Source organism: Myotis brandtii, unplaced genomic scaffold (genome assembly GCF_000412655.1).
Source record: "Myotis brandtii unplaced genomic scaffold, ASM41265v1 scaffold827, whole genome shotgun sequence".
NCBI lineage: Eukaryota > Metazoa > Chordata > Mammalia > Chiroptera > Vespertilionidae > Myotis > Myotis brandtii.
This window is the reverse complement of record NW_005371360.1, coordinates 775,457-788,429: the sequence shown is the minus strand read 5'-3', so window position 1 is coordinate 788,429 and position 12,973 is coordinate 775,457. Positions and strand designations below refer to the sequence as shown.

General features: G+C 55.5%; 1 protein-coding gene across 1 annotated transcript in view; it reads right to left on the bottom strand.

The window, feature by feature from the left end:
• The window catches only part of NRTN (neurturin), a 5,945-nt gene extending 545 nt beyond the window's left edge, over positions 1–5,400 (bottom strand). Inside the window, exons 1-3 of the mRNA XM_014531868.1 lie at positions 5,210–5,400; positions 2,753–2,928; positions 1,212–1,432 (exon numbers count right to left, since the gene is read on the bottom strand). Of these exons, the coding sequence (XP_014387354.1) occupies positions 1,212–1,432; positions 2,753–2,928; positions 5,210–5,337 (525 nt within the window). The 5' untranslated portion in view covers positions 5,338–5,400. The remainder of the gene's footprint in view (positions 1–1,211; positions 1,433–2,752; positions 2,929–5,209) is intronic.
• Positions 5,401–12,973: the final 7,573 nt, after the last annotated feature.

Sequence of the window (12,973 nt, the reverse complement as noted above, 5' to 3'; positions counted from 1 at the left end):
CGGGGCGCCCTGCAGTAGTGCACGGTCTGCGAGGGGAGGGAGAGAAGGGATGGGAATCAGTGGGTGGGTGAGAGGGAGTCCTCTACCCTCGCTCTTCCCCTGCAAAAATGACCCTTGTGGGGGCGCTGGGCGCTAGCCCATTTCCCAATTCCTGCCCCCGCGCCCTCGCTGGAAGGTGTTGGAGGGGTGCATATGCAGACCCCTACGCTGGGCCCCCAAGGTTACCAACATCTCTCTTTGGACCCTGCCCTATGTTGAGCTGCTCAGAGCCTGGCTAACCCTTTCTTCGTTCCCTGGACCACTTTCCAGCCTGCCCCCCTGAGCTGAGCTCATCTGGGTGTCTCAGCCCCGCCCCCAACACTGTGGATCCCATCCCTATGTTGGGCTCTCCCCCGCCAACTCCCCACCCTTTAGCTGAGCTGTATGGGTCTCTCCCTCACTCTCTGGGGTCCCTACTCAAAGCCCCAACATCTTCTGGGAGCCCTTGGGCTGCTCACAACCCCCCACCCCGTACCTGTTGCTCTACTGTGCAGTGGGACTCAGTTTCCCTATACAGAAACCCAAATCGGGTGTTTGGGCTTCTCAGAACACACAGAGGAGCAGCAGGCACTGAGGCCTGTGTGGGGACCCCACCCCATGGGTGGCAGCAGCTATTGTCAGGGCCACTCCCATGTTATAGGTAAGGAAACTGGGCACCCAAAATAGCAGAGACTGGGCCAAGGCCACCCACTAGCAGGTGGCAGTGAGAGAGGAACCTGGACAGCATTTTTCCTGCCTCCATCGAGTACCCAAGTTTGGCCCAAGTTCGGCCCTCTCCTCCCACAGCTGCCCTCGGGAGGTGCCCAGAGTCACAGAATTCCAGGATCCCGTAGCCTAAATTTATTTCCCAAGAGGCCGGCCCTGCTCCAGGACAGTAAGTCCTTACTTAACATCACCGGTAGGTTCTTGGAACTCAGGCGAAATGACAAGGAATGAAACCCATTTTACCAAAGGCTAATTAATATAAACATTCTTACGGCATCTCATCATTGGAACAAAACTAGGTTCAAGGAAATGACTTTATTCGAGGATCTGTTGTGCTCCGCAGCCCCAGGAAAGAAGTGCAGACTTTGGAATGGCTGGCAGGAGGCTCCCAGCCTGACAGGTTGCAGTCACAGGTTGGGAGGGGAAATCCTGAGTTTAGCCGGGACCTGCCCCCAAGGCTGGCACACCTGGCTGTCAAAAAGTATCTTACTGGGAAGCCTGAGGGGGAGGGACTGTCTGCTGCCCTGAGAGTGTCTGTTTCCACAGCAGGCCTCGGAAAGCAGACAAGCCCAGGCCCTGAGCCTAGCTCTGCCACTCCTCTTGTTCAACTCCAGGTAGGTGCTGGCCCTCCTCTGCCAGTATCCCTGTCTGTCCAGTGTGGCTCGCAGAGTCCTCACTGTGGCTGTGGCTGGGAGGGTGGGAAGTGGGGGATGAAGGAGCAGCCTTTTCCGAGTTCTTGCAGCCCAGGGCCAGTCTGGGATAGCCAGCACTGTCTGCTCTGGGCTTAGATTTGAGCCGACTCACTCCTGGTGCCTAAAACTCCTCCACTTAGTGTGCACGCCTCAAGGTGTGCTTCTAGAGAGTTGTTGGGGGGGTTGCCAGATGAAATACAGATGCCCAGTTAAATTTGAATTTCAAATAAACAATGAATAATCTTTTAGTATATCTGTCCCTGCATCCCTCCAGCAGGCCAGGCCACGTGCACAGGGTCTGGAACACAGAGAGATGAGATCTGCTCCTCATTCCTCCAGCCTGAAATTCCACCATCAGCACATTCGTCCCAGGACCTTGAGGGGATCAACAGCCACTCCCTTCCCCCAGTACAGCTGGGCCCAGGGGCAGGACACAGGACCGGCAGGCACCCGCCCATGGGCTGAGACTCTTCTCAGTGGATTCCACCATTGGTGCTTTGTCCCCAGGTCTTGGAACGCTAGCTTTTGGGGGCCCACCCAGGTCTCTGGAACCCAGTGTCCTGGGAAGGGCTTTGCAGCCTACAAGGGCAAGTGTTGGGAACGGAAGTGCAGTCTGTGCCGGAGGCCGCCCTTGTCTATTGTGAGGACAAGAAAGAAGGACTGTGAGGCCTGGCAGGGCGGGTGTGCATGCAGCATCCACCCGCAACCCCCACCCGCAGGCGCCATGCATGCGCCAGGCCTGTGCCTACACCACAGTGCGTGGTCATGTGTGCACACACAAGGTTGGGGCCCATGCAGAACTTGCAGGAGGCAGGCACGAGGGTCAAGTGAGGAGTTGGGCCAGGTGGCCATTCTCCCCAGGTGGGAGTTTCACTTCTCGACTGCACTGCCTTTTCCACGTCTCTCTCCCACCTTTGTCTCTGTCTCTGTGCATCTCTATATCTGTCTCTTTCCCCATGTCTAGGTCTCTCTCTGTCTCCCCTGTTCTTGTTCCCTATCAACACATGCAGGTCACTGGGGCCTTGGGTCCAGCCTCCCCCTCCCGCCCCCCGCTGTGCGGCAGGTGGGGCCCCCCTGCCAGAGTTCCTAGGTCTAATCTCCATCTGGCCCCCTGGCCCCTGAGGGACTGAGTCTAATTCCTTGTGACAGCTAAGCCGAGAGACCCCAGTTCCCAGGAGCCACGCCCCCACACACACCCTGCCATTGGGGGATTTGCATCCTCCCTCCACCCCATCTTTAAAAAAGCTTCTGTGGCCTGGTTCCACTGCCTGACATTCCACCAGTATGGCCGTCCCTGTGTCAGGGGAAGGGCTTACACTGGGCCAGGCGGGCGATCCGGGCGTCCAGGGTTCGAGGTGGCCGGCGCAGTGGGGCCAACGCGGGTCCGAGGCGGTGGCTGAGGAGCAGGCCGTCCCGACACATCCAGATGGAGAGCACAGAGCTGCAGAGCACCGAGGCCAAGGCTGCTGCCTTCCAGCGCTGCATCCTCGGCCTGCGGGCACGGGAGGGTCAGCCAAACGGCCTCAGTCTGCCAGGCAACAGACAGGTACAGCGCACTGGGCCAGACACTGGGGACACAGTGGGCCCATGATTTTGAACCACTACTGCTTAATGCTGAATGATAACAGACATGATTCAGCAAGGAACCACAGAACATGGTTGTGAAAAACTGCTGCTAAGGAGGGTGTGGGCGCTGTGCCAGGGGTGTCAGGGGACCACCCCATCTGGGGGTGCCAGAGTGCTTTCTGGAGGGTTGAGGAAAGTTGAGATTTGAACAAAAGTAGGAGTTGGCCAGGCAGAAGGGAGTGGCATCTCAGGCAGGAGGAACGGCCAGTGCAAAGGAGCTGAGGCTGAACCAAGCTGGGCCAATCCAGCCAAGAGGTTGGGGTAGCTGGAGCCCAGTGTTTAGGGAAAGATTGAAAGATGAAGCATTCCCAACAGGGGGCATTGTGGGACAAGGGTGGCCAGGAGGCCCGGCATTAGAGTACAGTCTGGGGGCAGAAACCGTGGGGTTGACACTTGGTTCCTACATATGATGTTCTTCAGAGTGATTTGCTGTCCTTTCAGAGCCTGGGTTTACCCTCCAGACAGATAAACTGATGCCCAGAAAGGGGCTGCAATGAACCAAAGCTGTTCTCCACCCACTTCCAGGCTATTGCACAAGCCAGTCCTTCCACCCAGAACACTTTCTCTCCCCTGCCCTCTCATTCCTTTCAGTCTCAGCTTGGACTGGTGCCTCCTCCAGGAAGCCTTCCCTGACTGCTCCCCACACCCCAAGCCCTAAGCATCCCCCATTAGAAACCCATTACTCGGTGCTGTGACTACTGGGAACTTCGGGCTTAGTGCATACAGTAGGTGTTTAATAACCCTCTTACACCCCTATCCCCCTCAACCATGTCTGAGCAGCTCCCTGCTGCCCGGTGGCCCCAAGCCTGCGTTTACATTCCCCCACCCGGCTGCCTGTGCCGGCCCCGCACAGGGTCTGGCAACAGGCCCGGTGTAAACATTTACACAGAGCACTGAAAGCCGGGCTGGACGCGGGTCAGCGCCTGGGCTCGGCCGTGGGGTGCCGGGCGCCCCCAAGCGCACACCTCAGAGCGCAGGCTGCTCACCCAGGTGAGAGCAATTTGCAGGCAATATGCATTTCATTTGTGTATTGTTTGTATTTCATTTGCATGTGATTTTCGTAGGCCTGGCCGTGCTTGGGTTAGGCCAGCGGTTCTCAACCTGTGGGTCGCGACCCCTTTGGGGGTCAAACGACCCTTTCACAGGGGTCGCCCAAGACCATCGGAAAACACATATATAATTGCATATTGTTTTTGTGATTAATCACTATGCTTTAATTATGTTCAATTTGTAACAATGAAAGTACATCCTGATTCATAACAAAATTACAGTTATGAAATAGCAACGAAAATCATTTTATGGTTGGGGGTCACCACAACATGAGGAACTGTATTAAAGGGTCGCGGCATTAGGAAGGTTGAGAACCACTGGGTTAGGCAGAGCAAAGAGCTCTCCCCCTTCGCATGGATGCACAGGCACAGGACCTACACCCACTGGACAGTAACAGTGGGCATTTACTAAGCTCCTGCTCTATACCAAACTGGGCGCTGAGCCCACGAGAGAGGCACTGTTATCTCCATTTTGCAGCTGAGGAAACTGAAGCACAAAACAGGGGCTTGTTCAAAGGCATTTCGCTAGAAAAGGACCTGAAATTCGAAGGCAGACACAACACACATGACATGGGCTGAGCTGGGCTTGGGAGCAAATGTCGTGGAGTCACCCCAAGGGCTTGCCACTATTTTATATCATAATTTTTATTACTGTTGATGGTGGTGGTAGAGAATGAGCTCCTAGACAGGGGGGCATATAACAAACCTGGATACCAGAGGGCACACCACCTGCAAAGGCCCTGGGGCAGGGCCAGGCCTGGCTCATTGAAGGAACAGGAGAGGGCCCCCTGTGTGGGGGGGGGGGGGGGGGGGGGGGGGGGGGGTGTGACAGGGTAGATCCCGCGGGAATTTGTGGGCTGCAGAGAAATATTTCATTCTCAAGGTTGTGCAGCAAACAGAGGTCAGCCCATTTGTCAAGTGCCCAAACCACCCCCTTTTATGCCAGATCCTGTTCTACAATCAATGCATATTAAGTCACTTCAACCTCACAAAGAGTCTTTATCCCCATTTCACAGATGGGAAAACTGAGGCCTAGAGTAGTCACATGACTTACCCAAGGTCACAGAGTTGGTAGGGGGAGACAGCAGGGAAACCCACCCAGGCTGAAGACCTCCGGGTGGATAGAGCATTGGCCTGTGGACTGAAGGGTGTCGGGTTCGATTCCGATCAAGGGCATGTACCATGGTTGTAGGCTCTTCCCCGGCTCTGGCCCTGGACGGACACATGCAAGAGGCAACCAATCGATGTGTTTCTCTCACATCAATGTTTCTCTCTGTTTTTCCCTCTCTCTTCCACTCTCTCTAAAAATCAATGGGAAAAAAATATATCCTTGGGAGAGGGTTAAAAAAAAAAAAAGTCCTCCGATGGGCATGGCTTTCTCTTACCCCAACTTCCTGCTTGCTCTCACACCCAAGTCTTGGAATAGTGTGCCTCCGTTTCCCTGTTAGGCTGGAACAAGGCGGGGCACAGCGCCAGGCTGTGGTCCTCTGTCTCTGCTAAGGGCTTCAGTGGGGGCTGGAGGATGGATGAAACACCAGCCAAGAGATGGCCTGGCCACAGGAGTCCCCCTCCCTCCCCACCCCCCTCCCCGTGGCCTTGAAACACTAGACCCCACCAGAGCTCTGATGGGGGACAGGAAAGCAGGGGGGGTTGACAATGGAGGGGGTCCAGCAAGCCAGCTGATAAGCATCGGTTAACAATGGATCTTTCTGTAAGGGGGTCACCCAACTGGTTTGTCTCTGGCAGGGACCTGACAGGGAGGGGGTGATGTGGGTGTGGTGGAGGGCACAGGGGAGGGGCCAGGCGTGCTTGTGTAATGGAGGCCTGGAGATCTGGGGAGGTGGGTGCCCTCACACACTCGGCATTCTTACTCTTGCACACGCTGTATCCCACTCACACATGGATGTTTTCACACACTCAAACACTCTCCCACCTACACACTCAGTGTTTTCATACTCACAACCATGCATTTGGACATTTTCACACACATTGAAACCCTCACATTCACACACTTGAGCACTGTCACACACACATTTAAGGTTCTCACACTTACACCCAAACACTACCACACTCACACACTAGGGTATTTTCATATTCCTACTCAAACATTACCACATTCTTGGATGTGTTTACCCTTAATCTTCGAACAGTCACACACGTTTTCACACCCACATACTTGAACATGATCACACACATACACTTAAGCATTACCACACTCACACACTAATGTTTCACACTCACACTAATGTTTCACACACACACCTGGGCATTTTTAGACTCGTGCATTATGACGTTTGCACACTACCATATGCACATGCTAGCATGTTTCACACTCATGCATGTTCACACGTGGGCATTTTACATGGCATTCGAACATGATCACACTTGAGCACAACCATGTTCTGCATTCCGGCTACATGCTCACATACACAGGGACACACACATGAACAAGCCCTCCGTGCTCTTGGGTCCTTAACTGCAAAGATCCCAGGGGAATAGTGAACAGCACACACGGTGGGCTGCGAGCGAGGCACATGGCAGTGGAGGAGGCAGAATGACCCAGGAGAGAACTGACCTGCCAGAACCACTGGTACCCGGCCAAGGTCCACACCTGCTAGCATCTCAGGTGCCACTCACTCTGCCCAGACAGGTGCCACTCACTCTGCCGGTTCCCTACCCAGCCCTCAGGCAATGTCCAGATCCTGGAGAGTCCTCACTGTCGAGGGAAGGGATTACCCTCCCTTCTTGGGGGCCAGGCCAGTCTGAACTGCAGCAAGAGGGATCGAGGCTAGACCTCCACCTCTAGCTGGAGGCACCGAATCCCCAGGGCTGGGTGGGGAGGGAGGGGAATGGGGGCTCAGAGAGGGGTGATGAATAGCCCAAAGTCACACAACCAGGTAGGTCCTTCTAATCACCCAAGGAGCAGACAATCAGGGTGAGGGTGTGTGGGTGTTTCTGGCAGCTTCCCTGGTGGTGCCAGGAAATGCTGCTCATTATCCTGGTGTCCAGGCAACGCCCCGGGGCTCTGCCTTTTCAGTTTCCCAGGGACCTACCTGTTCCCAGGGTTAACAGCCTCCATCCTGCAGAGCTCCTGGCCTCAGGGAGGCACCTGCTTCATGCTTGCACCCAGGGACAGGAAGGACAAGAGGTGACCCCTCCCTCAATCCACTCACTCCTCTAGTCTGGGGGAAGCCTGGCATTGAGGCTTGTCCCCATTGGGCAAACTCCTACTTATCCTTAAAGCCCTAGCTACTAAAGCCCCTCCTCCAGGAGCCTTCTCTGCTCCCCATCTTGGCACCCTGGCCACAGGGCCATCCCTCTTGTCAGCCCTGCAGCATAGCTATGTCCATGCCTGTCTTTCCTGGAGGAGGGGTTTCCGGAGGGGCAGTCTGGGCTGGGTGATCTCAATAGTTCTGTTCACAGAGGCATGAGCTGCCTGCAGCTCCTCAGTCTCCACGCTTTTGGTACCTCCCTCCATGTGCGCCCTTCTTCCTTTCTACCTCACTTCTGAACATGTCCCTGGTCCCACCGTAACTCAGTTTCCCCATCTTCAGAAAGTGTCCACAGGGGCCACCAGCACCACAGGAATGCCAGGGGAGAGCTGAGTGGGGTGGCTAGTAGGGCTGTCATTGTCCACAGGCAGAGCGAGCCACGCTGTGAAGTCACAGGGGCAGATGTGGGCACGGCCCGCACACTGGGGAAAGGCGTGTGTCTGAATACTGCAGCACATGGACTCCAGACAGCCGAGTTTGGATCCCTGCTCTGCCTCTTCCTGACTGAGCCTCAGTTTCCCCATCTGTACAACAGACTGCCCAGCACACCCTCCCCTACCTGGAGGGTCATTTAAGTTCTGGAAGTTCTGCAGAACCAGCCGACAGCAACAGCTGGGCCCACATGCTTGCACGCCCGTGCCTCTGTTTCCCCCATCAGTGCTAACAGCTCCTGGGCTGGCAGCTGGGCCTGTTCCTAGGACAGCCCTGCTTGTCTCCTTTCTCCCAGATGGCCCCTGGGGGTCCACTGATGGGGAAACTGAGGCCCCATGACAGGCGGAACTTGGGCCTCTCTCAAGGCAAGACTCAACGGTTCTGCAAAACAAGAAACAAATTCTGCAGCCCACAAAAATGTGTCCCCTCCCTCAGAGGGCCCCAGGGCCCAGCCCCACCCCATAGTGGGGATGGGGAGGCCAGGGCAGCCTCGAGCTGGCAACACACATCTGGGGGTAAACCAGGAACATCTGGCTAGCACAGCTGGTTCCGATGCTGGGTCTGCAGGGGTCGGGGGCCAGCCTCATGGCTGGCACTTTCACAGACACCCCAAGCAGACCCTTCCAGGCCTGGCCAGAGGTGGGGGCGTAGCCTCTCATCATCTTCCCCCATGAGCTTCCTGCTGCCCAACTGCAAGCACCATTGCTGGCTCCCTGCTACTCTGAGAAGAGAGTGTCAGCCCTTGAGCTTATCTTAAGGGGCTCTGGGTTTGTCTTGGCCAAAGTGTAGCTGAGAGACGGACAGAGAGAGTGACTTCTGGGGAGGACTGTGCTGGTTGCTTTGTGATAATAACAGAAGTAAAATAATAATAGCTAATGGTAACCCTAGCGAGCAACACTACTGGTGTAAGCACTTCATACGTAATGACTCTTAGCAAGGTATGAACTCTTTTACCCCCATTGTGTAGAGGGGGAAACTGAGGTCCAAAGAAGTGAAATGACTTGCTAAGGGTCAAGCAGAGTGTAAGTGAGATTTGAACTTAGTGGTTGGGCAAACTCCTACTCATCCCTCAAAGCCCCACCCCCAACACCCCAGTCTCCACATTCTTAACCACTGTACCATATGGCCTCTCTAACAACAACAATAACACCCAGCAGTGTTGGCTATTTCATTTATTTAGAGCCAAGCACTATGCTAAGGACTTTCCACATGTTTAATTCTCCCCACAGTCCCTGGAAAAAGCTGTAATTATTATTAGCCCCATTTTCCACACAGGGAAACTGAGGCTTGGAGAGGTAGAGTGATTTGGTCAAATAAGTGGTTGAGCTGTGGTTGAACCTGGGTCTGTCTCCCGACATTTTCTCGATGCCTCTACCATCCCTGGGCTCTGGGTACTAGGGGTAATGCTGAGGGGGAGAGGAAACATGGGGAGGATATGATAGGCTCTGCTTTTGGGGGGAAAATAGGGCTGAGTTTCAGGGAAGTAAGAGGTTTCCTCAAAAACACACAGTAGAGCAGAACTAGCAAGTAAATAAAGGGCCAGATGGCAGAAAGCCCAGACAGCCAGGCTGGGCTCTGCACCTAACACATTAACTCAGCAAACACTTATTGAGCCCCTACTGTATGCTGGGCCAGGCAGGGAACTCAGGATGACCAAGGCCAACCTGGGCCCCACCCTTGCCAACTCGCTGTCCAATCAGGACAATGGATGCTAAATAAGAAATATATATGGTAATCTGGATGGTGACAGTACAACAACAGCAGCAAATAAAACGAGGTGAAGCAATAGGACCAGCGGTGGGAGGGCTGCTCTGAGGTTGAAGTGCTTCTCAGAGGAGGGAGCATCTGCGCTAGGACCAAGTGAAGATCTGGGGAGAGCATTCCAGGGGAGGAGCAAAGGCTCCGAGGTAGGGCTGTGCCTGCTCAAGGTGACCAGTGTCACTGCAGCAATGGAACCAGGGCCAGTATGGGGAGATGAGCGAGGAGAGGGCACAGGGGCCCTGTGACCTGCCTACAGGGTCAGTCCTCCATTCTCCACTGTGTCTGGAGCCCTCTTCTTACACCCACTGCTGTGTTCTCAGGGAGACAGGGCTGGCGAGTGTGTGTGGCATGGGGCCACAGCTTTTCCGGTCCACGGACCTACCATTTCTAGCCCAGCCCTCTGTGGCTAGACCAGCCGTGGGCAAACTACGGCCCGCGGGCCGGATCTGGCCCATTTGAAATGAATAAAACTAAAAAAAAAAAAGACCGTACCCTTTTATGTAATGATGTTTACTTTGAATTTATATTAGTTCACACAAACACTCCATCCATGCTTTTGTTCCGGCCCTCCGGTCCAGTTTAAGAACCCATTGTGGCCCTCAGTCAAAAAGTTTGCCCACCCCTGGGCTAGACCATAAAGTTCCCACCCACCTTGACCATATGAGGCTGGTCTGGGGCTGGCCCTGCAGGCAGCTGGGGCGGGCAGGAGGGGGCTCCCCAGGGTAGGATAACAGGATCAGCCTAATGAGGCCTGGCATAGCACATAGCTGAGCAGCTGGCTTGGGGCCCAGTGGGTGGTGTGAGGGATGTGGGTTGTCTGAGGGGCCAGGATATCACACAAAGCTGGTCAACAGACAGAAATGGAAACTGAGGCACAGGCCCCAGGCACAGCTCAAACCCTAACACTACTTTCCTGGGAATCGGGGTACCTGAGTCACTTCTTCCATCTCCCCAAGTTCAAATGTTGCCGCAGGTCCCCAACACACCAAGCTGTTTAGGCACGAATGGTGCCCTCTCTGTAATTTCTTCCTGCCCCGGGGCTCCTCTGCCCACCTTGGGAGACCAGGAAAGATAACATCTGCAGAGAATCCCTCCGGCCCTCAGCAGAGATGCTGGCCCACTGGTACCACATGTGTTAAAGACCCGTGCCTCTCTCCTCCGTATTTCCAGCCCCCACCTGCAGTAATCCACCTTTGATTGCCCCAGCCCGGTGCTCCCTCGGCCAGCCTTTCAGAAAGTCTCTCCTTCCCACATCCACCCAGGCACCCTGGATGTGCCACAGCCAACCAGCCTGCTCTTTCCTGCCTCCAGATCATTGCCTGTGTAGTTCCCGCCACCTGGAATGCCCTTTGTGTTCTCACCTTAGAAAACTCCTACTCACCCGGCACAGCCCTAGCTCCTCTCGAAAGCCTTCCCTGGCTGCCCTACCCTTAGATCGAGTCTTTGTTCCCCACTTTGGGCGCCACCCTTGGTCTAAGTGTGTTGCCCTTGAAGGACAGAGCTAAGGAGCCCTTTTACCAAACAGGCAGCCGTACCATTTCTGTCCAACAAACATTTGTTGAAACAGTCTCTTGATTGTGTCTTACCCGGAGGGCTGGGCTACAGACTGTTTGGTTCCTTCTCTTGCTTTAGACGCTTCATATCCTCTGCTCCCCACCCTCCGCCCCTGAAAACCGAGGCCTGAAACTTGAGGGACAAGCGCTCATGGTGGAATTTCAGACACTGCCCAGCGGCAGAGGGGGGATGCTTGGTTTCCTTTCCCGCAACCCCTAGAGCCAGCTCTTTGCAACTGGCCGCCGGCAGGCTGGGGGGCCCAGGAGTGGCTTCAGAACTCCAATCACCAGGTCCCCAACACACCAAGCTGTTTAGGCACGAATGGTGCCCTCTCTGTAATTTCTTCCTGCCCCGGGGCTCCTCTGCCCACCTTGGGAGACCAGGAAAGATAACATCTGCAGAGAATCCCTCCGGCCCTCAGCAGAGATGCTGGCCCACTGGTACCACATGTGTTAAAGCCCCGTGCCTCTCTCCTCTGTATTTCCAGCCCCCACCTGCAGTAATCCACCTTTGAATACCCCAGCCCGGTGCTCCCTCGGCCAGCCTTTCAGAAAGTCTCTCCTTCCCACATCCACCCAGGCACCCTGGATGTGCCACAGCCAACCAGCCTGCTCTTTCCTGCCTCCAGATCATTGCCTGTGTAGTTCCCGCCACCTGGAATGCCCTTTGTGTTCTCACCTTAGAAAACTCCTACTCACCCGGCACAGCCCTAGCTCCTCTCGAAAGCCTTCCCTGGCTGCCCTACCCTGAGATCGAGTCTTTGTTCCCCACTTTGGGCGCCACCCTTGGTCTAAGTGTGTTGCCCTTGAAGGACAGAGCTAAGGAGCCCTTTTACCAAACAGGCAGCCGTACCATTTCTGTCCAACAGAAACAGTCTCTTGATTGTGTCCTACCCGGAGGGCTGGGCTACAGACTGTTTGGTTCCTTCTCTTGCTTTAGACGCTTCATATCCTCTGCTCCCCACCCTCCGCCCCTGAAAACCGAGGCCTGAAACTTGAGGGACAAGCGCTCATGGTGGAATTTCAGACACTGCCCAGCGGCAGAGGGGGGATGCTTGGTTTCCTTTCCCGCAACCCCTAGAGCCAGCTCTTTGCAACTGGCCGCCGGCAGGCTGGGGGGCCCAGGAGTGGCTTCAGAACTCCAATCACCGGGACTCCTGGGGTGAAGGGCGTTGGGAGAAGGGCCCCAAGGCGAGGGGCTGAAGGTGGGGAGAAGCTGGTAGAGTTGGGAGTCTTCCCTCCACTGCCATCAGCCTAGACCAGTCACGCCCCACTGGGGCACTTAAAGACAGACAAAGAGTGTCCGGGAACACAGAGAGAAGGATGTTGGGCCCGGAGAGGGCAGGGCGGGCGGGCAGGCAGGAGTGAGGAACATCAGGAGTCCAGCCTCCCATGCCCCCTTCCCGGCCCCTGGCCCTGCTCCCTGGATCTGGACTGGTGGCCCAGCCTTGCAGGTAACCACAAGCCCGCTAAACAGGGCCAGTGTCACCGCCAGACATGCTGTGGCTTCCTGCGGAGGGGGCAGTGGGGACCAACCCCTGGGCGGGCCGGTTTCCCCTCTAGCCCCGCCCCAAATCTGCCCACCCTCTGCAGCCCCCTCGGCCCGATGAATCCTAACCCCCAAACCGCTCCTTCTGGGAGAATTTTGAGACTATTCTGAACAAGATAATGTCTCTTAAAAAGCAAGAAAGCAAGGTACAGCCCCCTCTCCTTCAAATCCGGTTTTTGCCCTGAAGGACACCCCCTCCCCCCAAAAAAGGTTTCGCGCCCTCTTGTGGCTGAACAAGTGGCTCCAGGAGCCAAGAGAGCCGGGCCCTTACCGGAGGACACCGTGTCCCCGGCGG